General features: G+C 44.4%; 1 protein-coding gene across 1 annotated transcript in view; it reads left to right on the top strand.

The window, feature by feature from the left end:
• Positions 1–1,731: 1,731 nt before the first annotated feature.
• Positions 1,732–27,810, top strand: part of srrm4 (serine/arginine repetitive matrix 4) — an 87,711-nt gene continuing 61,632 nt past the window's right edge. Inside the window, exon 1 of the mRNA XM_042337347.1 lies at positions 1,732–1,930. Within this exon, the coding sequence (XP_042193281.1) occupies positions 1,800–1,930 (131 nt within the window). The 5' untranslated portion in view covers positions 1,732–1,799. The remainder of the gene's footprint in view (positions 1,931–27,810) is intronic.

Below are 27,810 nucleotides of genomic sequence, written 5' to 3'. Positions count from 1 at the left end.
ATTCAATAACAGCTTCTTCTGGGTAAGCAAGCAATGGGTGAGTGTGCGTGCCAGCTTTGCTTTGAAGCAACCCACAAACAAATTAACTGGGCAAAGCTGAGAGAGTCGGGGATGACACTGCTGTACAGTGTTTTTTTCCGCATGGTGATTCGATTCAAAGTGGGAGTATTGACTTTCAATTCATTGCACTGAAATTGACATGCAACAAACAATCCACTGGGCAGAATGAATATATCTATTTTTTTTGGGTTGGGGAGGTGGAGGGTGGTGGTGGTGAGGGGGGGGTGGGGGGGGGTTGTGGTTGTCACAGATATCAGTGATGCAAAAAAAAACACACATCTGGGGCTGAATATCTAAAAGGGATGCCTCTTCAGAGAATAATAAATAATAATAATATCATTTATATGTGAAATGCAAGGATGGTTATTCAAACCATAGACCATAATAATAATAATAATAATTTATAATAATCCTTGCATTTTGCATCTCTTCAAAGAGAGCAAGGGACCACTTTTTTGTTCCTGTCTCTCTCTCTCTCTCTTTTTCACAATGTATTTGGCTGTGAGCTGCTTTTTTTTGGGGGGGGGGGGGTGGGTGTGGTGGTGGTGGGGGGTCGTTTGTAAATAAATAAGATTGCAAAAGGATATTGATTGTGAGTGAGGCACAGGTACAAACAAAAAAGCTCTGGCTCTGATGGGAATAAAATCTTTGGTTATGCAGACAGAAGAGACAGCAGGACAGGGGAGGAAGAGTGGTGATGGGGGGGGGGGGGGTTGGCTTTGTATGTGTGTATGTGTGTGTGTGTGTGTCAGAGACAGAGAGAGAAAGAGAGACAGATAGAGAGAAAGGAGGAATGAAAAAGAGACGTCATTTACACATCTGACCATCCCCTCCCTCCTTGCTCTAACGTCACGTAGTGAGACAAAACAAAGCACCATAAGAGCTCTCTCTCACACACACACAGAGACAGACAGACAGACAGACAGAGAGAGAGAAAGAAAGAAAGAGAGAGAGAGAGCTGCTGCTTTTGTGCTGTTGGGAGAAATCTTGAGAGCAAAGCTAAGCCACATCTGCTGTGTCTCTTGTGTTGCAAAGGCTTTGGTGAATTATATATATATATATATAGAGAGAGAGATAGATAGATAGATAGATTATATATATATAATGATACATATGTTTAAAATTTTATTTATAGATGATACAAAAAAAATGTTTTCCTTTCTTTCTGCCTCTTCGATTCCAAACTGCAAGGATTGATCGTTTCACAGTCAACAACAACAAATCATCATCATCATCATCACAATATTACTATTAACATCAATCAACCGTTGCATCACATCAAAAAGGAACCTGCAAATTGTCTGGACACAGAGAAAGAGAGAGAGAGAGAGGAGAAGGAGAGACAGAAGGAGAGAGAGAGAGAGAGAGAGAGGAGAGAAAGAGGGAAGAGCTAGGTTAAAAAAAAAAGAAGTGGAAAGCAGGTCTATCAAAGGAAGAAGAAAGAGCCTTGCCTTGCATTGCCTGTCCTGCCTTGCATTGCATTGGCTGCCCTGCATTGCCTGCCCTGCCCTGCCTTGCATTGCCTTGTATTGATGTTGACTGTCCATCACTGGGACAGAGCGCATTGCTTTGGCTGAAGGCATTCAGTCCCTGGACAGCTCCCATCTCTGAGAGGTGGACAAGGGATAGAGAGAGAGATAGAGAGTCTGATCTCTCTCTCTCTCTCCCTCTCTCTCACTCTCTATCTGCCCCTCTCCTCGCCTCCACCAGCCAACAAACAGGCTCTGTCTGCACTGACCATGGCCAGTGTTCACCAAGGGGAGAAGCAGCTTTTCGAAAAGTTCTGGAGGGGAACATTCAAGGCAGTGGCCAGCCCCAGACAGGAGAGTATCATTGTTGCCAGCATCACCGCCAGGAAGACCCTGAGCAAGTAAGTCAGCTTCTGTCTGTGTGTCTGTCTGTCTGTGTCTGTCTGCCTTGTGTGTGTGTGTGTTTTGTATGTGTGTGTACCTGTCTATCTACTGTGTGTGTGTATCTGTGTGTATGTGTGTTGTATGTGTGTGTATCTGTCTATCTACTGTGTTTGTGTGTGTTTTGTATATGTGTGTATCTGTGTGTATGTGTGTTGTATGTGTGTATCTGTCTGTCTGCTATGTGTGTGTGTTTTGTATGTGTGTATCTCTGTGTATGTGTGTTATATGTGTGTATCTGTCTGTCTGCCTTGTGTGTGTATTTTGTATGTGTGTATCTCTGTGTATGTGTGTTATATGTGTGTATCTGTCTGTCTGCCTTGTGTGTGTGTGTGTGTGTGGTTTTTGTAAAGGGAAAGACAGTGAGTGAGCTTGCAGGCCACAGTATATCTGTGGACTGGTGTGCAGTGAATTGGATTGGGTTGGGTTGGGTTGGGTTGAATCAAACCTCAGGGGTAGTAACTGGAGTTAGTGTTTATCTGACCCCCAACTGCCTCCATCATTCTGTCTACTGTGCTCTTTCTTGTTGATACCCTTGGTTTTGCTCCCCATTGTACTGTTTGCTATTCCCGGAATCTGATTGCAAGTGCGACAGCGACTTTATTCCCTGGGTTTATGGTGGAGCCAGAGTGGGACTTCATATGCTTCTAGGAACAGAGAGTGTAACCAGAAATATATATATGTGTGTATATATACCTTTTCTATGACAGTTCATAGCTTTAGGGGACTCTCAGTCTGGTTTGGATACTCTTAAGCACGGGATGGTTTCCGCGTGTGTCAGACACCCGGCTGAACCCATAATATGTAGGTACCTTTTGTTTCGGGAGAAAGGTTGAACCTTATTATCTCATTCAATGTGTGCGCTCTCTCATTTCTGCCCTGGTAATGGTTAACAACGACAGCAACTTGCATTTCTGTGCGTGTCGACAAAGGTGAAGACAAAGACTGGCTGAAAGGGACTGAATAGGTCACGATTTTTTTTTCCGTTCAACTGACATTGGTTGAACACAAAGAAAGAAAGAAAGAAAGAAAGAAAGAAAGAAAGAACCTAGATAAATATGAACAATAAGAAAATATGGTACAGACGTACAATGTTTCCCATCTCAACACAAACTGACATTTCTAATAGCTTGCGGTTTGCAGTTTGCGACCAGTTAAGTATCCAGTGCCCGATGACAGCTAAACTCCTTTTGCAAATAGAGACTGGCTGAACAATAACTTAAACATAATAACATTAATCATAATTATGATCCTTATCTTGCATACAGCGCCTTTCAAGTCGGGAGCACGTCTCACATACTGTAAAGTGTAAGCCACTGTGTGTTTTTTGTAGTTAAACTCGCATTTATCTTGCGCCCTTCACGTAAGATAATGCCTCGGGAAAGCTACGCAGAGCCGAACGAGGGAGGAGGGGAATGGGAGGGAAAGAGGGGGAAGGGGGGGGGGGGGGGAGAAGTGGGAAGGGTGGCACCGTACAGTAGTCAGATAGAGCTTCATCTGTACATGTGAAAATTTTCCTTGTCCCAAGCCACTGAGACAACACACGCCAGGCTCAAAGCAAAGCATCTCTCGGTGACAGCTGGCAAAGCACAGTCCATACCACACCAGGCAGGCCTCGAAGCAACCGCTCTTAAAAAACGTGCTCGATGCAACTTTGTTGCGCCCTAGGGCGCTATCTAAATGCAAGTTGTTGTTGTTGTAGTAAACGTGATGGACGAAAATAAAAAAAGAAAGAAGGTTGTCTCGGAATAAACGGGTGCCCCACCCCCCCAACACTCTTGCAGGTCAGTTTCTATCCTGACCTGGTGGTTTGGTTTGAGTCTGGGGGTTAAATAAACCCTAAGTGTCTGGTCCAGATATTCTTTCTCGTCCTATGATAAGAGCAGGTTACAGCTGCTCTGTATGCGTGTTTGTACATGTGCTTCTTTTCCCATTGTCTGGGTCTGTTTATGGCTGGGGGGGGGAGTCAGTGATTCCCAGCTCAGAGGTAAGGTGTGTCCAACCATAGTTAAAGCTGATCAAAGGAGCGGTGTGCAATCCTTTTAAAAATAAGAACAATGATAATAATAATAATTTGCTCGCTCAATCCACGACTGTTTGTGGCACAATCGGCTGCGGTGTTTCGTCCAAAAAATATAGTCAATTCACTTGACAGTATATTCTGTGAAGCACTTTGAAACGTCTTGAAGACGTGATGAGGCGCTATATCAAGCGCAAGGATTACTATTATTATTATTGCATTGGGCATTACATTGCTTTGAGGTCAGTGTGGATCAGTGAGTGGTACATTTTCGGTTTTCCAAATAAATATTTAACTTGGAGTAAAGATATATATGGTAGATTTCTCTCTCTCTCTCTCTCTCTCCCTCTCTCATTCCAAAATGGGGATAGTCCCATATTATGTTATGATATTATATTATCTTTTTCTCTCTCTCTCATAAAAGTAATAATCCTTGCATTTAATATAGCGCCTTATCGTGTCGTTGAGACGTCTCAAAGCGCTTCACAGAATATATTGTGAAGTGGATTGACTGCGTATTTTGTGGGCGAAACGTGCAGCCAATTGCGCACAGCAGCGTCCCCATAAAGAGTCGTGGATTGAATGATCAATTTTTTAAATATTATATGCTGCATGAAATGCAAGGATAATTATTATTATTATTAGATTTTTTTGTGCTGATTGTAATTGTGTAAGATACAGTAATAAACAAATAACATAGGGTGATTCATAAACACACACACACACACACACAAGTCTATTTAGGGGATTTTTTTTCTTTTATCTTTTTTTTTCTTTTTTTCTTTTGCTCAGTGGGGTGGGGGGGGGGGGAGGAAAGGGGAAAGTGGGGTTTAAAAAAAAATATATTTTCTCAAGTACAGCCAGCAAGGATAACAAACACACTGTTCGCTTGATCAGTGCCGTACTTTGGTGTATGTGTGTGCATGTGCATCACTGAAAGTTCATACAGATCTGCTTTGCAAGACATACATACACCCTCCTACACTCAGTTTAGCAATTAACATAGCCTCTCCAACCACCACCCCACCCCCCCCACCCCCCCACACATCTATATCTAACTGTCCTCTGCCTATTACAGCTGGAGGGTCTCTCTCTTGCCATTGTATCTGCAAGCTGTTTCCTACCAGCCTGTGTTCATTAAAAATTCAGCTCATTTTGTGAGAGACCCTAGCACACAGAGCAGATGGCTTGCAGGCTGATGCTAAGCCTGTTTTTTTTTCTCTCTCTCTCTCTCTCTTCCCTCTATCCCTCTCTCCCTTCGCCCTCAACAGATGCTGCTTTTTTTTTAAGGAAGAACAGAGCGGATTAAAGAAACCTTCCTAACAGTAGTTCAAATCGCAGAGGATTACTGATTCACAGGACAGACATAAAACAATATAAGATAGAAATGACAAGTGGGGCTTTTTTTTGATGTAATAACACACTATTGCTTTCTCACTCTTCTCACTTTCTGCACTGGATAATTGATGGATTTTAATATCCGTGTAACTTGTTGAAATTTGCGCATTTATTACATTTAAAGGCTGGTGGAGAATTATTGTCTCTCCCTCTCCCCCAACCCCAAGCAGCGCTCGAACACTCAGATTCTCACTGTTGCAAATTCACACAACAAAAATAAAGGAATGACTTGATAGGAAAGCACGCGGGGATCACAGTAATCTCTTGCTTTAATAAAGAGCGATATCTGGTATTCAGCGGAACGGTAGATTTCCCTTCACTGGGAAACCGGTTTAAGAACTGTATGTGCACAGTGCTAAATCTGCCACAGGGAAATGCGATAATCATTTCAGTCACTTGGAATTTTCCCTGCTTGATTTTTGGTCTCCAAATCCAGCTTGCACTTGCTCCCCTTGCTTTTGCAAGCAAACTGCACTGTGGATTCAATCCCTGGCCGTAACCTTCTTATTTATACCGGGTTTCAAGGCTGCAATCAGTGACGGACCAGGGTGAAACCAGAGGCCATGTTTTAAAATTCACCGCCTTGTTTCTAAGCAACGAGGAGGGTGGGGGGGGGGGGGGAGGCGAGATGGAGAGGAGCAGGGGAGGGAGCGAGGGAGGGGGTTAGAATGACAGATCCTGGCATCAAGCAGATGTCAATCGCTTATCTATCTGCACAGCTGAATTCAGGGACTTGAGGTCTGGAAAGAGAGAGCGTGTGTGTGTGTGTGTTTGTGTGTGTGGGTGGGTGGGGAGGGGGCGCGAGGAAGAGTGGGGGTTGGAATCTCCTACAATTCAATTTAATTCATCCCAGCATTGAACTCAAAGTGGAGTCCAAGTTCAATTTAAGCCAATTTAACCCACCGCTCGGTCCCCTTCTCCCTCTCATAAGTGTCCTCTTAAATACGTTGATGTTTTAAGTCTGCGATGGATTGTGACGCATCCGTTATGATTTCAAATGGTTCATTTCAATGTCGCCACGAGTAATGATAAAAGTAGAGACAGCACAAGTAGAGGGGACTATCCCCAAGCAGAAGGTCACTGCATCACAGGATCAGTTTAGATAAAGAAGTCCCTTCAGCCCATTCGTCTTAGCAATACGTAGGAACACGATTGTTAGTCGATTAGCAGATCGAGGTAATAATCCCTCCAAAAAAAAATTGGGCACTCAATCCACGACTGTTTGCGGGGACTCTGCTGCGCGCAATGGTTGCCGCGTTTCGCCCGCAGAATACACAGTCAATCCACTTTGCGGTATATTCTGCAAAGCCCTTTGAGACGTCTCGACGACGTGATAAGGCGCTGTATCAAATGCAAGGATTATTTTTATTATTATTATTCACCATTTGCCTGCAAGTACGGTCACTGCACTTCATAGTAAAATCCCGAGAAGCGCCTTAAGACGTCCTCCCAACACGGACGGCGCTGTGCAGACGTAAATTGCATTGTGCGCTCGTGACGATTTGCCCAACTATTGCGTCCTGGTTTAGACAGGAACCCAAACTAGCAGCGTGGGTTAGTAATCAGGATCCAGGACTCAATTCACTGATTGCTCAGATTTCCAAACAAATCCTGGGCCCAATCTTGTTTCCCGCTGCGGGGAACGGTTTTATTTTGATATCGACCCATTTGAGGGTCTCTCTCTCGCCTGCTGTTTGATATTTTTGTCTAACCCAAAGGAAGGATATGATGATGGACTGTGTTTTTTTTCCTCTCAAGCCAGGTCTGAGCAGCAGTTTGCCAGGCGTCTAGGGAAGAAACGTTTGACTGTGCGCAAACCGGCAGCTGCGGTCGCTCGCAAAATACTCGTTGACTGTGCTTTACAATACAGTACGTCCTGCGAAGGGCTGAAAGGCGCTGTACCAAACGCGAGGATTATTTTGCTCGGGATTATTTTAGGGGTGAGGAGCGGAGAAATGGAAGCTTTCAGGAATAGGGAAAAATCGGAGGAAAATCTAAGTACAAAATGCTACAATCCTTGTGTTTGATACACGCTTTATCACATCGTCGAGATGGCTCAAAGCGCTTCACGTGATATAATGTAAAGTGGATTGACCCTGTGTGTTGTGGGTGAACTGTTAGTTTCCTCCACTCTTCCCAGCTTCACCGTGTCCACTTGAAGCTGCAGGCAAAGAATAGCTTGTTAGAAGTCCTCACAATTGAGCCAATTAGCCAATCTTCCTTAGGTTTAAGCTGCCTCTCTAACCAGCAGCCCCATTGCTCTCCTGGTTACCTGTTCCTGATGTAGATGAATGGGGATCTCAGTCTGATATTCATACAAGCTGACAGAGAGTCATATACGCGCAGTGTACCGCGAGTTATCTTCTTTCTTCTGTTGTCAAAATATTGTCAGACGTTCTTTTAAGACCCATCGTGAGCAACCTGCGGTTCGTGGAAACATTGCATCGAATCAGGTGTACCGTAAGATCTAGTTTCCAATCTACAGTCCCAGCGATGAGCAGCGAAACACTCAGTTGCAATGTTTGGGCTTGTGTGCATGTGGCTTTTGATGTGTGAAATCTGTACGCCTTTAAAGTTTAAACGTAATGCGTTGACATCTTCAATTTGAATTCAGAATTTTCTAATTTCGCTCATGGATTTACATTTGTGGTGTCCTGTAGCGTGGAGGTTGGCGCACTCGCCTCGCAAGCGAGGAGACCCGGGGCAGGGCATAACCTCAGGCTAGTTTCCTTGTTCCACACGCCTGCGTTTCCCAAGCAGTAAATAGGAACCCGGTTGTTAGTCGATTTCCCCCCTCCCCCCACCCCCGCCCATGTCTGATGCTCAGAATTGCTATATTCTGGTCGCATAGTCTGATGGTCTTATCGGACACAATTTAGTAATCGCCTGACCAGCAGAGGGTTTAATCGTCTTTGTGGACAAGTAAAGTGCCAAACGATTAAAAAGGCTGCAGTAACCCCACAAGGAAGAGTTTTGTGTTTTCCTGCAAGCGATGATGTATGATTCCCGTTGTATAAATCAACAGCGAAACCTTGAACCTCTCTGCACAGAACGCCGCAGACTGCCAATCTGACCCAGTTTATTAAACTTAAATCCTGCAGGATTACCGCTTGGGTTTCAGCCTGATCAGAGAATGGTGTAATCATTGGCACAGTACTGTACGAAGAGAAAAGTAGTCAATTCCCTATATGAACATAAAGAGCAAGCACGTCGATCAAGAATATGTTGGGCGATAATGAAAATAAAACGTAGGATGTGGGAATCTGTTTATTCTTATTGTTAATTAATGAATAAAAATTTATTATTAATTATTGTTATATTACATAATAAAAAATAGCAATACTACTAATAATAATTGCATTTGATGTCTTGCCCTTCATGTCGGGAGGATGCCTCAAAGCGATTCACAGGTAATGTGTTTTGTAGGTGAACAAGGAGTATTAAAGCTAGCGCTATTTTTAGCTTGATGGTTTGAACGCTCTCCTCCTTCAGTCTGATGCTTAGAATTGCTGCATTCTGGTCACATAGTCTGTTGATCTTCTCGGACGCATTTAGTAATCTCATCATCAGAGGATTATCATTAGAGTGTAGTGACTGTGTATTTTGTAGACAGACGTGCAAAGATTGACATATACCGGGTAAAATTACACTGGGAATTAAATTTCGGAGGACCCAGAATTCTGCCTTAATTTTGAAGCCGTATTTGTGTAGATTCTGATAATATATATCACGTCGTTGAGACGTCTCAACGACGTGATATATAATGATGGCAATCGATTTTGCACAGCAATGTCGCACAGTCATGGATTGAGTGACCATTTTTTTGTTGGAGGGATTATTATCCCCGGAATGCGATCCGCCAATCGACTAACAACCGGGTTCCTATTTACTGCTGGGTAAACAATAGCCTGTGGAGTAAGGAAACTTGCCTAAGGAATCGCACTGGGTCCTCTCGCTTGCGAGGCTAGAGTTGTCGCGTTTCGCCCACAAAATACACAGTTAATTCCCTTTGCAGTATAGTCTGTGAAGCGCTTTGAGACGTCTCAACGACGTGATAAGGCGCTATATCAAATGCAAGGATTTTATTATTATTATTATTATCGTTATCATATTGACACCCAAAGCACCTGCCTTCCAGTTACTAAAGAGAAAACAATCTAAAAAAAACACACACACAAAGGAACAAAAGATGACATCTCTCACCACTAAATGAAACGGAAAATGTAAATAGTGCATGAGGCTCTCAGCATCCATGACCTTATTAAGTCTGAAACTGGAGATTGATCTCGTCAGGGACGGGCCAAAAGGCAGGCTATTTCCTTTGCAGCCTGCACAAGGCCTGGGGCAGGAGAATATGTGTGTGTGGAGGTAGGAGAGACGCATTTCACGAAGTTAATGATGGATCTCAGTGCTAACCAAGGCAGCAGTTATATTGCCTTAGCTCGGACTGCAATGGTGACCTCTGGAACAAAGATCACCCAAGGGATGGGGGGATGGGGTGGGGAGAGTTTGTGAAGCAGGTTATTGCATTGGTCGATTGATCTAGCTTCTGCAATGTCCATTCACTACTGTGCCAGGCTTGCTGCTCTTTGCAATCTAATAGATAGGAGCATTCACACAATGTAGGAATCCTGTAGCTCAGTGGACCAGGGTTTGATTCCCGGGTGGGGCAATGCCTTAGGCAAGTTTCCTTCATCCACACGCTTCTGTTTATCAATCAGTAAATAAGAACCCGGCTGTCTGTCGATCGGAGGATCGCTTTCTGGGGGTAACAATCCATTAACAAACATGCGTTTGCTCAATCCATGACTGTTTGTGGGACAGGACACTGCTGTGCGCAATTGGCTGCTGCTGCATTTCGCCCACGAAATATACAGTCAATTCACGTTATTGTTGTTGTTATTACAGTAAAAACCTACAAAGCGCTTTGAAACATCCCCCTGAGGCGATAGACGGTGCGTCAAATGCGAGGATTACTGTTGACTGTTATTTAATGAATTAACGGAAACAAATGTGCCGATAAGGGAAGAAAGTCGAGGAAAGCTCACGGACTGCGATTTCCTTGTGCAGTCACTGATTCGGCCTCTAAGACTGGATGCAGGGGAATGATCTTGAGTAGTTCGAAGATGTGCTATTTGCTTGATTGTTCCCAGGCAAATGATTGCAGTGATGATGGTTCTGCCTCTGAGCAGCGAGACGCAGAGCAATCATGAGCTTGTGCATCTGCAAAATACCTTAACCCTCCCTTCATCAATTGCTCAGGTCTCTCTGCTGGTCAGCGACCTCCTACTCTTAGCTCTCAAATTAAATGATTATTATTAATAAATCTTGTGAAGGGCTTGGAGACGTCTGTGTGGGAAGTTGTTGGGTGCAAATTAATTGCTGCGTTCGTCCGCAAACATGCAGCAAATGCGAGGATTATTGTTATTATTATAATTGTAGAAAAACGCAATAATAATAATAATAATCCTTACATTTAATTGCGTGCCTTTCATGTCAGGAGGATGTCTCGAAGTGCTTCACAGGCTTCACTGTAAACTACAACAACAACTTACATTTACATAGTGTCCTTCTCAAACCTGAAACATCTCGTTCACAGTACGATATGAAACAAGCATTGCACCTCTAACAGTGCAGCACAGCTAAATAGAGTTGAGGTTCGATTCAGTCGTGATCTAATAGAATGGCAGAACAGGCTCGGGGGGCTGAATGGCCTACTCACGTTCCTATGTTCCCCCCCAGCACTGCGCTGGTGTGATGCATTGGAGCTCCCTTTATTGGCGATTTGAGCTGTGTTCCTCTGAGCTGCCTCGCTTATAGTTCTGGAATTAACAGCTAACAGCTCTCTCCTCTCCTCAACTCCCCTCTCACAACCTGTGCGCTAGCCTCTCAATACATAATCACCACACCATAATGGATTTCGGTGAATTATTCATGGCTTAGACACATCACGATTATAATTGTTAACTGTTCAATTGTGCCACAATATAAAATTCAAGATTTTAGGCCAAGTCTATTAATTCACAAAACGTATTGTAGATAGATGTAGTCCTGACCTCCCTTCACAGGTACCACACTGCACCCCATTGCTGTCACAAGATCTGGTCCAGATGAAGGAAGCCATTCGGCTCATCTGATCTCATCCCCTGCAGAACACCCAGTCCACCATCCTCCCATCACAGCATCAATCTGCTTTCTAAATGAGTTCCCAATGTCCTGGACTCAACCGCCTTTCCTGGGGACCTGTACCAGTCATTGATTACCCCTCTGGGTAAAGAAAAACTTCCGTGAGTCTCTGCCCTTTTTGTAACTCTAAACCTTTTGTCCTCTTTTGTTCCGCTGTCATCTTGAAAGTATTATTCTGGCTTTGCTTTTTTCAATCCCATTTACAAATTTGGTAACCGACAGCAAAAGGAAATTACATTTGTGTAGCGCCTTTCACGTCAAGAGGACGTCCCAATGTGCTCCAACCAAACATAAAGCACTGGTAATCTGGGCCATTTATAATGTATAAGTCCCGTTACTTTACTTTCATCTAGACCAGACTCGGAAACAAAACAATGCCACGCAATGATAATAATAATAATAGTCCTTCCGTTTGATGTAGCGCCTTATCGCGTCACTGAGATGTCTCAAAGCGCTTCACAGAATATACTGCAAAGTGATTTGCCTGTGCAGCTTGTGGGTGAGACTTGCATTATTTGCCCTTCTAATGTTCTCCCGTTGCCTCCTGAAGGCGCTGACATAAGCTATCACTAGGCTGTGACACCAGTCACCCTCCAGTAGCTTGCTTGAGTGGATATCCTTCATGTTTGAGCCCAGACAGTAAGTGCTGGCAGGTTATTTCACTGTGTTATTTCGCAGCTGAGCCAAAAGCTTGCCCTTACTCAACATTGACTTTCCGGCAAGGGTCATTACACAGTGGTTAGCATTAGAATCTTATTTTTTCTCTGTCTTAGTGCATGGGTGCGGAGGGCAAATATATATTCCCTTGCCAAAGATTAGCTAACTCAATGACCAACGGGGAGAAACTTCAAAGCCCGATAACCTTTGCCCTCCAGTCCAGTACTGGGGGGAATGCTGTATTGTCAGAGGGGCTGATCCTTTGGCCTATATGTTAAGGCGAGGTCCCATCTGCCTATTTCCCGTTAAAGATCCCGCAGCACTATTGGAAAAGAGAAGGGAGTGTCTCTGTCCCGGGTGTCCTGGCCAGCAATCCCCCCAGATAAGATTGATCATTTACTTCAAGGCTGTTTTGCGGGATGTCACTGTGCGCAGATTTGCTGCCGCATTCGCCTACAGAACACACGGTCACTACACTTTACAGCAAAGTCTGTGAAGCGCTTTCGAGACGTCCTCCCGAAAGTGAAAGGCACTGTGTCAAATGTAAAGGATCCTATGAGGTAATGCAGCATATTTGATGCCAGTGATGAAGAGTAAAGGAGCAAAAATCCTTTTGAAGTTGTTCAATTAATAACCAGCAGAATGACTGCAACTATTGCATAGTTTAATGCGATGTGGGAAATCCACACTGCTCCCTTTTGTTTTAATGTTTAATCATATGCAAAGCACACTATACAGAAGACAAACATAGGGGTGATATCAATTGGGTTCTAAACCAAGTTTGGAGGCATTTATAATTACCTGTAATCCTACGATCATTTGTTTTAAGCAATATAATTAAGCCTCTGGGAGCCAAATGAGCCGTTTTCCAGCCATGCATTGATAGATCTAAGACATCCAGTTTTTAGTTTTGAACCGATTTACCAATTACTAAATACAATATTCCCGCTACAGTGGCTTTGATCTGAACTGCACTCCCTGTTTGGAAATGTGTTTCATGGGTGGTTTTTGAATATGATCGTGCACAAATGAGTATCTGCGTTGGAATCGTAAAGCCAAGTGAGGAGATACAAGCTTCAGTAAAATCCTGATAACCTGTCACTCTGTCACTATCTCGGCTACACCCATTTATGTATTTAGACATAATAATAATTAAAATGATCCTCGAATTTGATATAGTGTCTTATGTTGTTGAGACGCCTCACAGCGCTTCACAGGATAAACTGTTAAGTATATTTTTTGGGCAAAATGCGGCAGCCAATTGCACACAGCAGTGCCCCACCAACAGTCGTGGATTGATTGGCGAAATTATTCATTTATTTATTTTGAGGGATTTGCCAATCGACTTAACAACCGGGTTTCCTACTTGCTGCTAAGTAAACAGAGGCGTGTGGAGTAAGGAAACTCTGTGACTGATCACAAACATACACGGTGTAAACGTCTCGTAGCGCTTCACAGGATTCACTGCAAATTGTAATGACTGTGTATTTTGGAGGCCAACATACACCCAAAGCAAATACTTTTGGTTACACCCAGTCAGCAGGACAAGAGGGCACACGGTTCAGTGGTTGTGAAAGAGGCAATTGTAAGAGAGACACCAGGAAGTATTTCTTTAAAGAGAGGGCAATTAACAACCGGAACTGAATGGGTGGGATCCTGGACTCATTTGCTGACACAACGCACAGTCACTACACTGGGCAGTGATTGGCTGGGCCTCGCTTGGAGATGTTTTATGTAGTTGCTATACTAACTGCAATCATTTGAAAGACGCAGCGTGATGCTGTAATGGGAGGAGGGTAAAGGTTGGCGCTTGAGATATATGCTTTCAGGTGAAAAGTGCTGTAGAAACCCGTGTCGGCATTGCATTCGGGCAAGTGTGAGATCAATTGAGCCGAACCTCTTTCGTGAGCTTTGGATCTCGCTGCCTGAGCACAGCGGGAGTATTGACTTCCAAACTGCTGAGCAAGTCCTTGCCCGGCCACCTCAAGAGCAACACAAGGGTAGCAGTGACTTGATATTTCCAGCGATGTATTTGTGCGTGAGCTCTCGCTTGGCCTGTGGTTGTTCCGACGTGCTGCAGGGTGACAGTTCAGCGCTGGGTAAAACATTGCCGCAATTCGAATTGACAACGATACAGAAGTCATCAGTGCCTCTAGGCCTTTGGCTCCTGCCTCGACTAATCCGATGCCCTCCTCGCTGCCCTCCCCAGTTGCGCTCTCCACAAAGTCTCAAAGATGCGATAAGGCGCTATATCAAAATGCAAGGATTATTGTTAAATCCAACCAATTTTTTCTTGGGGGGGGATTGTTGGCCGGGACACCAGGAAAGAGAAACTCCCTACTCTTTTCGAGTAGCGCCACGGATCTTTAATGTCCACCAGAACAGGAACTTCGGTTTAGCATCTCATCCGAAGGATGGCTTAAACCCAGGACCTTCTGACTCAGAGGCGAGAGCGCTACCACTGAATCAGGCTGACACACATAATAATAATAATAATAATTAATAATAATAATTATAAAGCACGTATCTTGCCAGGAAGAGTTCTGTCTGGCAAGCCTTCTCCTTGTCCAGCCAAGATCACCTGCTGCGGTCTGAAGACTTGCCTGACTGCAGTGGTAAAGGCAGTGAGCTGTGGGCAAAGGTTGAGTCCAGAGCACCTCATCAACCTGCCAGAGCCAGTTTCACAACGGGTCACAGTCCCCCACAGCTCATTATTATTCTGATCCCTTGTTATATCCCTGGGAAGGAATCACAAAGCCTATCAGTGTCCCAGTTTCCCAATCAGGACGGGCTTGTCAAAGGGGAAATCAGGAAACAGGCGTTCCATTCTCATTTCCCTGTAGGGATCAACTGTCCTCATTATCTTTACCGTATCTTTGCACAATGCAAAGCACAAGAATGGCAAGAGACGCGGTGGTGGTGGGGGCAGGTGGGCACCAGCAAACGGAACGTAAAAATCGGTAACGTAAATGTGATTGAAATGCGTTTCGCCCGTTAAATTCACGGTCAATCCACTTTACAACACATTCTATGAAGCGCTTTGAGACGTCATTTGAATTGGACTATTTCCTTTAGGTCTTTAGTTCATCATATTCTAGTGGTTCAATTCCACATTGTTCAGTTCCATCCAGGGATGGGTTTCCGCATGTGTCGGACACCAGGATTACAAGACAAAAACATTTATTGAGTTCTTTCTTAAAAGTTAAGAATGGATTCTGTCTCAAACACAGTTCCAGATCAAATATTCCAGATCTTAACAGCGATCTGTATGGAAAGAAAATTCAGCTCACAACAATGACAACAATAACAACTTGCATTTGTTCGATACCCTTCTCGTGGGGCAGTGTCTGTGAACAGTTACCTCTTCCTCTTAGTTTGAACAGTGCCTTTTCCTCTGGGGAATTCTAAAAAGTGCCGTGTAATATGTCAAGCCGTGAAGTTTCTCTGTATCACAATGTACCTGGGAGTGACAAGTTATCAGTCTAGTTTGATTTCTTTTATGATCTATGGAGGTGACAATGTGCGTCGATGGAGAAATATATCCTGCTTTCAGGCGTGGGCAGCTTTGAACAAAACTGACAGACAGTGAATGGCTTGTTCTGTCCTTATTGCTGTGAATGCAATATTGGTTTAAAAGTACATTTTTTTTCCTAATGTTATAGCCTGAGTGAAGATGGTTAACGCATTTGTTGGAGAGACTCAGTGATTGTTGTGTTTCTAGTGAAATAGCCTTTCTGTTCAGGAAAAAAATACACTTCACAGTACATTGTGTGAAGTGCTTTGAGATGCCTTGAAAATGTGATAAGGCGCTATATCAAATGCAAAGATTATTATTATTAAAATATTATTATTATTAAGATACACAACACCAATTTGGATGAAGAAGGCCCTTTGGCTCATTTGATCTCATGCTTGCAGATTATCTACCCCTCTATCACAGCATCAAGCTTTTTTTTACATAGAACAACATACATGTAACAAAGGCCATTCAGCCCAACTAGTCTGTGTTGGTGATTATATTTCACACAAACCTCCGCCCCTCTTATCCCCCTCTCATACACTCCTCTTTTCACCTCTCCCTCATGTACGCATCAAGTTTCCTCTTAAATAAATTGAATGCTTTGTGCTTCAGTCGACAGTGAGTTTCGCATTCTCACCAAATGTAAGGTGTAGTATCTATCTTGGGGGTTGCCCTTCTCTATCGCTGGTGCGAGCCAAGGGAGAGATTCCTGTTAAATCCATCTTATGCTGTGCCTGACTCCGAGAGGAATTGACCGCTGACAATGGAAACACGCTCCATTTCTAAACAATGCTCATTGTGTTTGCTCGCGAAGGTTTTTGTGTTGAAAAAGGTCGGCCGTTGTCTAATTTCACTCGCAGGGCAGTGCCTAGATAGAATGTAGACTACTGCGTGTCAGCCTGGCTCAGCTGGTAGCGCTCTCACCTCTTGAGTCACAAGGTTATGGGTTTCAATCCCACGTCGGAACTTTGAACTCATTGTCGAGGCTGACACTCCAGTGTAGTGCTGGGGGTGTGCTGTATTGTCAGAGGACATTAAACCAAGGTCCCTTGTTCAAGTAGGCATTAATGATCTCATAGCACTACTTGAATAGAGAAGGGTGTTTCTTCTGATCTCCTCGCCAACAATCCCGTAAATCAAATTGATCATTCGCTTCATGGCTTAGTTTGTGGGACGTTGCTGTGCATAAAATTGGCTGTCGCATTTGCCTACAAAATCTACAGTCACTACGCTTTATGGTAAATCCACTTTGAGATGCCTCCTGACCTGAAAGTCCCTTTGTCCAGTGCTCAGATTATTATTAATAAAATAACATCGGCCAGAGTATTAAATGCAAATGCTAAAAACATCTGCGAGAGATATTACACAATTGTCTTCAAGAATAACGCTGGATTCTTTCTTAAAAGATTGGGTGTGGGGCGGAGGGAAGGCGGGGGAAACACATCATAAATTCCTTTAGGGAAGGTATTCATCGAGTGAAAGCATGAGATTTATGGACAAATAGATTGATGTGGATTCAAGGTTATTGCTTATCAAGGTCAGCCTGTAATGTAATGAAAGTGTCTGTCTGCAAATGTATCCAGAGACACATATGAATGATGAAGGTGGTGCACGAGAGAGTATCATTGACCCCATTTACGTGAGTGAGCTTGGCAGCATTAGATTAGATCCACACTCCTGATCCAGGTTGGTGCTTGAAGGAGAAATCCCATTGTAACCACGGAATGAAATGAGCATTTGCATTAATGATCTTCCCTTCACCCCCCCGCCCCATCAACTGGATGGACCTTGGTCCTAAACAACAACAACAAGATTCCATTTATAGAGCGCCTTTCACGTCAGGAGGACATCCCAAGGCGCTGAAAGGGAGCTTCTTCCAGAGTCCAAGTCAACCACTTATCGGGAGGGGGCAGAGAGAATGAAATGCGCTTGAAATGAAAATGACAATGTCGTTGTCAGGAAGAAAATGTCTGTGGGTTGTCACTCAACTCCCGAGAGTGAACTTACAGTTGCAAGATGTTTTTTTTTCCTCTTTCTGATCACGCAATCGTCTGTGTTTTATGTCAACCCCCTGCTTCCTCCTTCTTCTGTTTTGCTGATGTCCCCGTCTGCTCATCACTGTCCCTGACAGCCTCTCCTTCCCTCTTATCTATCCCCATTGTTGCTGCAACCACCTTTATCTGAGTGACTCCCGAACTGCTATCGGAATAATTAATCATAAAGATAATAATAATCCTTGCATTTGATACAGTGCCTTATCGCGTCGTTGAGTCTTTTCAAAGCGCTTCATAGAATATATTGTAAAGTGGATTGATAGTGTATTCTGTGGGCGAAACTCGGCAGCCAATTGCACAAACAGTCGTGGATTGAGTGACCATGTTTTTGGGGGGTTTGGGGGGCAGGGATTATTACCCCCGGAAAGCAATCTGCCAACCGGATTGCTACTTACTGCTAGGTGAACAGAGTTGTGTGGACTAAGGAAACTTGCCTGAGGTTTCGCCCTGCCCGGGAATCGAACCTGGATCCTCTCGCTTGCGAGGCGAGTGCTCTATACCAATACGCTCCATGGCAGGACTCCCATGATATTTCCCACATGAATAGGTAGAACTCTCACAGCATCTCTCATGTCAGGAGGACGTCTCAAAGTGCTGGCTCGGAGGGGTGGAGCAGGGGGGAGGGTAGGGGGAAGGAGAGCTGAAGAGTAGATTGTTGTTATTTTACCCTCTAAATGTTACGTGACTGCCAATTTTGTTCAATCTCCTGTTCCGTGTTAACATGACCAAGCTCAGATTTACTAGCTTGGAATACGGCTCAATATGCCATACAACAAAACACTCTGCTTTGCAGGGTGAGAAATAGTCAAAACGGTAGATGTATGGCACATTAAAGGCAGTAACCCAATCTTCGTGAATTCAATAACAAATAAACTGGTTTATTATATCATTTGAAACCTTCATTGTTTCACTGTCGCTACCTCAATCCCAGCATCCATCACACAGTCGTATGGCTACACTTTCAAAAGGCTTTAAACTGACTCTTTAAATGGGCTTTTGCTGGATTTAATAGATGGTTGATGGAAAATGTCAGCTCAGCTCAGTTGGTAGCACAAGTACTCTTATCTGGAGTCCTATAGCGTATTTGTTAGAGGCTCGCCTCGCAAGCGAGAGGGCCCGAGAGGACTTTAGGCAAATTTCCTTACTCCGCACCCCTCTGTTTACCAAGCAGTAAATGAGGAACCCGGTTGTTAATCGATTGGTGGATCGCTTTTCCGCCAGGCCTGTTAAGCGCTTTGGGACGTCCTCCTGCCGTGAAAGGCGCTGTATCAATGTAAATGTGTAAAGTGCTGTATTAAAAATAGCTGTCGGGCTTTCTGTTTTTCTTCCGGTGTCTATTTACGATGCAGCGAGGTGCTAGTTGTTGATAAAAGCTGCCCAGTTCAACAAGGACTGTCTCTCCTCTCTGCAGCACACATTAATTTAGACTCCATCAATAAGCAGGTCATTATAAAGTAATGAGCTTGTAGTTGCAATATTAGCTCGTGGTAATAGCTTTGCTAACATCTCATTTCTCTGTTGTTCCATAAGTACGATTGCATTACAGATTACAGATTGCATTACAGGCTTCACTCATTGTGATTGAAGGTCAAGCAAGAGTGCGGCCAGAGGTGATAGTTATCACCGGTGGGTGATAAGCATCGGTTGAACCCCCAAATAAGATTGGAATAATATTCGTCCACAAAATTTGAGGTCAATTCACTTTACAGTGTATTCTGAGAAGCGCTTTGAGTCGTCTCGAAGATGCGATTAGGCGCTACATCAAGTGCCAGGATTATCACTATAATTATAATATGGTCTTGCATTTGATGTGATGCCTTTTGCATCAGAAGGACGTCTCGAAGCTGTTCACAAGATTTATTCTAAAGTGTAGTGACCGTGTGTTTGGTAGGCCAATGCAACAGCCAATTGGCCTGCAGCCATGTCTCATCCAACAGTCATGAAGTGAATGACTAGTTTTATCTGGGGGATTGCTGGCCAGGATACAGGGAGAGAGGAACTCCCATCTTATTTTGAGTAGTGCCGCGGGATCTTTACTGTCTACCTGGCCGGGCAGACGGGACCTCGGTTTAACGTCTCATCCCGAAGGACGGCACCTCCGACCAACACAATGTTCTCCCCCAGCACCTCATTGGTGCATCAGCTTAGACAAGCGCGATTGAACCACGACTCAGTTCAGCGGGCTCTCTCTTTCGGGCACTACCGCAATGCCTCCAAACCTTTTTTAGCGTCAGCCGTTGGAAGTTTCCTGGAAAGTCAAACAAATCGCAGGACAGAAGAGCAGATTAAATTTTAAAGCTTCTCGGTCAGCGGGAGGTTTTGCAGGTTCGTCACGACCTTAAGCGTCTGCGAAGAGTGAGACCCACTCCTCTATGCACTTTTCACAGGCCTGCTATGGTGCTTTGTGTCGAGAGAGGGCTTTTGAGTGCATTTAGTGCAAATTAAAGGGAATGGGTTGGCCTTGTAGCGTGTCAAAATGATGGCTCTGAGTGCACACTATGAGCTTAGCTCTTTCCGTCTGGAGTGGACGGGGACAAAAAAAATCATTGGCGTTTTGACATCCGAGCACTTTCCGTAAACTGCTGATGGCTAAAATGCTCTCTCTCTCTCTCTCTCTCTCTCTCTCTCTCTGTCTCTCTGTTTCTCCGGATAAACTGCTTCAAACGACACGTCCCATTGCTTGGACCGAGCGAACAGGTCCCCGCTTGCCCTTGCTGAGGATCTTATTGTCGTTCTGCCAAATAGCTCACCTGTGGAGCAGCAAAGGACCTGGGTTTCCTGTCAGTGTGGAATAAGCACCATGAACACATGGGGCCGGTTACCAGCAAGAGCAGTAGAGGCCACGAAGCCGGTCTCATTTACCGCACAGCTTGAAGCTGTAATAAAAAACCCATCACTTTCCATTGTGCCTGCGGACTCCTCCCCCTCTCCCTCTCCCTCTTATTCCCCTCTTCTTGTCCAACCACACAATGCGCTGTGAGACAATATCCTATCTGTTGAGTGTTGTATAAGTACGTGGAGTCCTGTAGTGTAGTGGTTAGAGCACTCATCTTGCAAGCGAGAGGACCTGGGTTCGATTCCCGGGCGGGGCGCAACCTTAGGAGAGTTTCCTTACTCCACACGCTTCTGTTTACCCTGCAGTAAGTAGGAACCCGGTTGTTAGTCGATTGGCGGATCACTTTCTGGTGGTAATAATCCCTTCCAAAAAATAAATAAATCGGTAACTCAATCCATGACTGTTTGTGGGACACTGCTGTGCACAATTGGCTGCCGCTTTTCCCAGACAAAATATAGACAGTCAATCCATTTTACAATATAATAATAATAGTAATAATAATAATCCTTGCATTTAGCGCCTCATCACATTTCGAGAAGTCTCGAAGTGCTTCACAGAATATACTGTAGGGTGAATCAACTGTATATTTTGTGGGCGAAATGCATCTGGAAATGATCTATTCTGTGAAGCGTTTTGAGACGTCTCAACGACGTGATAGGGCCCTAGAATAAATGCAAGGATTATTATTATTATTTTACACGTTCTTGTTGCTGAGGGCAGGGGTTTTGAGGAAGGATGAAATCAAATGGGCTAATGGACTTGCTTCTTCTGACCTCTCTCAGTGAATTGCTTCTCCTCCCCCCCAGACAGAGGTGCTTTTTATGCAGCATATGTTAGCCTTTGACCTATCAAAAAGGAAATTCAGTTACACAGAAGAGTCTCGAAAAGACAGCAGTTTATTTTGCCACAAATCAGCAGATGGTTGGGGAGTGGGACTTGGCCTATTATTGCACAAAAATGGTGCCTGTTGACTGAAACATCGCTTTGGGTCTGAATGAAAAGAAATCTCTGTGAACCTCCCTGTGATCTTCATATATTTCGGTTGACGATGCTTTTAAAGGGCCTTCTCAAGACCTTCCTCCTCGCAATACCCTCCACCTTTCTTGATTCCAACCCCCAGCTCGGGTGCAAATCCCTGACTGTCCAGTGCGTTAGGGAGGTCATTCTGATGTAAAATGGAATTTGTTGTTGTTGCTGTTGTTGTTTCCCTGGTCCTGTTACAAGCTGTTTCATTAACACGGTCGGGAGAAGTAATTTTGGTCATCGGATAAGGGGAATCATGTCCTGATTCAGGGAAACAGGTTGTATTGTTTGGAAAATCTCTGAGCTTGTTATGAAATGTCCCAAACATTGCCCGGTTATTCCTATTGTGGCTCGGTCGGTAGCACACTCCACACCCCCCCACCCCCCGCCACCACTAGGTGGGACTCACATAATCGGGACCAGGGGGTCTTCAACCCCTAGGTGGCGCTCTCGCCATGATCCAAACGACAAGAGGAAAGGACAGATAGAACTGTGTTGTGGTTAAATCCAATTGAAGATGAAGGGCAGATTAACAAAGCATTTCATGCCTCTCGAAATAAAAATCTAGACGTTATTGTCTAAACTGTGGTAAATATCGCTCCTTCCTCTTGTTGTTATTAAACGCTCTGAGGTGCCTGGTCTAAGACGACACTCCAGTGCAGTGGTGGGGGAGCGCTGCAGCGTCGGAGGGGAGTCCCGTCTGTGCCTGTTCGGGCGGGCGCTAAAGATTACTATTGGAAAAAAAAAGGGAGTTCGTGACCCGGCACAGACAGGACCTCGGTTTAACGTCTCACCCGAAGGACAGCACCTCCAACACTGCAGCGCTCCCCCAGCACCATACTGGAACTTCAAGCTCAGCTGTGAGTTGCGAGTCCCAGAGAAGAGATATTCATCCAACACGAGACAGTTGGGTATTGATTGGACAACTGATAACTTTCCGACGCCTGGCGCGGATTCAATCTAATAAAAAAACACCCGAATTGTATTAAAAACATTGATCATTTTTTCAAATTGCATTAAAAGGATTGAGCAATTTTTTTAAAAAAAAAAGAATTGAGTTAATTTTAAGAGCAGGCCAAGAAGATGTCTTGTGTTACATCATTTGCAAGGTTGCCACCGAATCGTACTGGCGAGTGCTATCCACCTGGGGCCAAGGATATAAGAGAGAGGGAGAGAGTGCTGTTCAGCTCCACATGTCAATTTCAGTATCTCTTCCAACCCAGTCGCTAGCCTCGGTGAGATCACTAGTGGCCGCCACTTAAACATTCAACAGCAAAACAAAAATCGATAGATAATAAATTAGCCAACGCTCTTTTTTTAAAAAATGGGTTCTTTTTAACTAACCGCTGTGCGACAGTCCCGTAGCCTAGTGGTTAGAGTGTAAACACCGGCACGGACTAGTCGGTCTGGATGATAGGAAGAATTCTTTCATTTGATACGGTGCCTTATCCTGTTTCCGTGTCATATCACTCTATGCAGGATCTCTGTGTTACAAGGAATTAAATAACAGGCGAGAAGGACTGGAGCAAGATGCGGAGAGAGAGAGAGGGAGAGAGTGTTATGTGCAGGAGAACGTGATTTCTTGTGGTTATGCCTCACTGAGCTGTGTGTTATTCAGACCTGGGTGTCTGCTGTCACCTCCTGACAGTCCAGTGTCTGATTCAAGGAAGCGATGGGCCGGGAAGAAAGCACTCAAGGTTATTCCAGAGCAGGGTGAAGTCAGCCGGCGTAATATTCTGCTGAGAGCTCTTTAGCACAGCAGCACCATGAGTGAATTTTAATCCAAGTGAATCCATCGGTTATGCCACTGGACACTGGGGGGGAGAATTAGCTGCCACGTCTCGCCCACAACATGCACAGTCAATCCACTTGAATACAATATATTCCGTGAAGCGCTTTTATTATTATTTCCAAGGATGTTGGCGTTACGCAGCGCGCCAACAACAATCACTCGCCTTGCAAGCGAGACACCTGGGTTCAATGCCAGGCAGGGCGAAACCTTGGGCAAGTTTCCTTACTCCACACGCCTCGGTTTACCGGCAATGAGTAGGAACCCGGTTGTTAGTTGATTGGAGGGATCTCTTTCCAGGGGTAATAATCCGTCCCAAAAAAACTTGTTCGGGAAAACCTAATATTGCTGTTCAGTGAAGCCTAACTTTTGTGTTGCATCTGACAGCCCACAACTACTAATAGGAACCTGTGGGTCGCTGCAAGCCAGGACCAGAAAACCTCATTAAAACATTGACCGTTGAACTGTACTCTCTGGGGATGATCTTTGTGTGTTATCGTTCTGGACTCAGATATAAAGCTTTAAGCCTCTCCTCCCTCCCCCCCACCTCCAACATACACACAAGGAGAGCTCAGAAGATGCTTCACTTTCTGTGAGATGCCACTTGGGTCGAAGATTGACTTTGTTAACGCAGAACACTAGCCTCGCAAGCGAGAGGACCCAGGTTTGGTTCCCAGGCGAGGTGAAACTTTAGGCAGATTTCCTTACTCCACACGCCTCTGTTTACCTAGCAGTAAGTAGGAACCCGGTTGTTCGTCAACTGACGGATCGCTTTTCCGGGGGTAATAATCCCTTTAAGAAAATAAATAATAATAATAATTTGGTCACTCAATCCACGACTGTTTGTGAGTCACTGCTGTGCTCAATTGGCCCCCCTATTACTTTGCCCCCACAAAATATACAGTCAATTCACTTTACAGTACATCCTGTGAAGCGCTTTGAGACGTCTCGAAGACCTGATATGGCGCTATATCAAACGAGAGGATTATTATTATTATTATAGGATTATTATTTTCAGAAAGTGTTGCAGAATTTGGCAAATTGGTGTATTCAGCCTTAACTTTTGAGCCTGCTTTCCCGTAGATTCTTGAGAAAAACATAGGAGAGGACGGCATCAAAATCAAGGCCGCCCTTAAGAAATTGACAAGTTCTGGACATTCTGAAATGCTCCAGGGTAATTCGTAGACTCGGTGAGATTTAATACTTGGTTTGTTTAATTCCCACTATTCTGCTCTGTAAAGCATAAGCTGTATTTATCCTGTTCAAATGTTAATGGCCATATTGCTTCTCATTATTACCTGCTGCCAGAGTGCAGATTAATCCATGTGTGCTGGTGTCTGCCTCCCAACCACAGGAATAATAATAATTATCCCTTGCATTTTGATGTAACGCCTTATCATGCTGTTGGACATCTCAAAGCACTTCACAGGGTTTGCTAGAAAATGTAGTGACCGTGTATTTAATAATAATAATTATCCTAGCTTTTGAACATAGCGGCTTCTCAGGTCGTTGAGACGTCTCAAAGCACTTCACGGAATATATTGTAAATGGAATTGACTGTGTATTTTGTGGGCGAAACATGCAGCCAATTGCACACAGCAGCGTCCCACAAACAGTTGTGGGTTGAAGTGATCAATTTTTTTTGGAGGGATTATTACACCCAGAAAGCAATCCACCGATCGACTGGCAACCAGGTTCCTACTCACTGCTAGGTAAACAGAGTGGTGCGGAGTAAGGCAAGCTGCCTAAGGTTTCAGGAATTGAAGCCGTGTCCTTTCGCTTGCGAAGCGAATGCGTTAACCACTATGCTACAGGACTGCACATTTTGTAGGCAAATGCGGCAGCCAGTCTCCACAGAGCCATGCCTCGCAAACAGCTGTGAAATGAATGAATGATTTTATATTTAGATACACCCAAAGTATACTCCACTTGACGGCGAATGAATCGCGGAGCCCTTTGAGACGTTTCAACCTTAGAATCGCTGTATCAAGTTTAAGGATTTATTGTGTTACTGCGTGTCAAATCGATTGGGATGTTTTATTGTAATAAATAATATTATTTGCATTTGATGTAGCATCATTGAAATGTCTCAAATCAAAGCACTGCACACGATTTGTTGACAAGTAACGCGACTGTGTTTTGTGGGTGAACACAGGAGCCAGTTTGCGCAAAGCCATGTCCCGCAAACAGTGAATAATCAGCTTTATCTGCAGTGATTTGTTGACCAGGACTCACTGGGAAGAGAGAAACTCCCTTCTCTTTACAAGTAACACCACAGGATTGGTAGCGTTCACCCGAACAGGCAGACAGGACCTCGGTTTTAACGTCTCATCCGAAGGACGGAGCCTCCGACAATGCACTGCACACCCCCAGCACTACTTTCGAGCGTCAGCCTAGACTATGTGAGGTCCAAGTCCGTTTCGCCCACAAGATACACAATCGATCCCCTTTACGATATAAAGTGGATTGACACGATCATGGGAGCCTTTGAACTCAACAACAACTTGTAAATACAGCGCCCTTCACGTGGGGTAGTGTCCCGGAGCGCTTGACAGCGGGGGAATCTGACAACGAGCCAGGGGGAGAGGGAGGGGAGGAGATGACCGTAAGCGCGATCAAAAGGAAAGTCTTTAGGTGAGATTTGAAGGTGGGGAGGGAGGGGAGCAAGGCGGAGGGATTGAGGGAGAGAGTTCCAGAGTTTCAGGGCATAGTGGCTGAAGACACGGCCGCCGATGGTGGAACGGAGGGGGCGAGGGACAAATAGAAGGTCGGAGCCAGCCGAGCGGAGGCAGTGAGCGTGTGGTGGAGTGGGGTGGGGGGAGTAAGCAGGTCGGTGAGGTAGGGAGGAGCGAAGGAATTAAGTGATTTGGAAACGAGAGAGAGGCGAGAGTTGTCACTGACCGAGCCAGGCTGACACACAGCTGACAAACAACAGCCCGAACGTCAGCGCTGTGGAAAGATGTGTAACTCAACCCACAAAGCAATGACTTTCTCAATGTGCCAGCAATGATATCTCAGTCCCTGTTTCCAAGCATCATTGTGGCTTGTTTGATTGAAATGATCTAATTAGAGGCATTTAGTGCTGGAGTATGAGTACTTTCCTGCTGTGAATTGAGGTCTACAGAGATCCGGGTTCAAACTGCACCAAGTCATTTGCAATTTGGTGATTATTTACCAGTGAGTGAACAAAGCTAAATAATTCACAAGTGGCAAATTGCATTCAGAATTGATTGAAAATTCCAGTGGATGTTGGCATTGCATCTGTTTTTATTTTTTCCACAGTGCTTTACGCATCTCCACTCAAACATTAAATGATGCCCTTTGATGAGAGAGAAAAAAATAAAATGGAATCGTTAAAAGGAGAGGGAAATTTTTTTTTTCGGAGATCAGCTTAATGGAGGTCACACGGCTTTAAAAGTCACAGCTCATTCATATTTAATCTGTGACACTCTTACAGGAAAACTGTCCACCCAACACTTGCTTCGTTTTGCCCACAAAATATAGAGTCAATTCAATTTACAGTACATTCTGTGAAGCGCTTTAAGATGTCTCAACGACATGATAAGACGCTAGGTCAAATGCAAGGATTATTATCATTATTAAGACCAATTTTTTTATAAAACAAATAAAAAAAATTAAGATTATCCAAACCAAACCGAGAATTCCACGATCCAATGTGGAAATGGGATTCATGGAATTCTCAGTTTGATTTGGTTACTCCGAATGCACTCACGCTCCCAGGCTAAAGCTAGCTAGAATTTGAGATTTCTCCAGTCTTCTTTGGTTTGCAGGTAAAACATTTAGTTTTCTGTCTTCCCCACGTGACTCCTTGACAAATGCACAAATTAAATGGAGAAACGAAGGGGCCTTTAAGTCAAAGTAATTGGATTGCCGAATACATGGAACTGTGGCAACTTGTTATTAAATCTCTACCAAGCTTCATTCCATTTAACAAGCAGTTTCTTCACACTGCGATTTACTCAAGCACACTCCATCCATGAAATCCTCTCCGCGGTCATAAATCAGCGTGTATGTTGCAGGCAGACATTAAGTCGGAATCTTCGCAGGTAGCTCATTTGAGTTCCGAGTTCTTTGTCTGGAACGCCTCAATCCCCCCACCGTGCTCCCTCTGCCCTCGTGGAGTCTTTCAATGTATCGGTTGGAGCATTCGCCTTGCAAGCGAGAGGACCCGGGTTTGATTCTCCCCTCTCGCTTGCCCCCACTCTCCCCTTTTTGAAGTCCTCCCCTGAAGACCTTCCTCTTCAACCGTGCTTACGGTCACGTCCCCTTTCTCCCTGGCTAATCCTTGCATTTGATATAGTGCTGCCAATCGACTAACGACCGGGTTCCTACTTAC

The sequence above is a fragment of the Callorhinchus milii genome, unplaced genomic scaffold (genome assembly GCF_018977255.1).
Source record: "Callorhinchus milii isolate IMCB2004 unplaced genomic scaffold, IMCB_Cmil_1.0 Scaffold8, whole genome shotgun sequence".
NCBI classification, from domain to species: domain Eukaryota; kingdom Metazoa; phylum Chordata; class Chondrichthyes; order Chimaeriformes; family Callorhinchidae; genus Callorhinchus; species Callorhinchus milii.
Note: the sequence above shows the minus strand (reverse complement) of the source record. Positions and strands in the feature narration are given on the sequence as shown.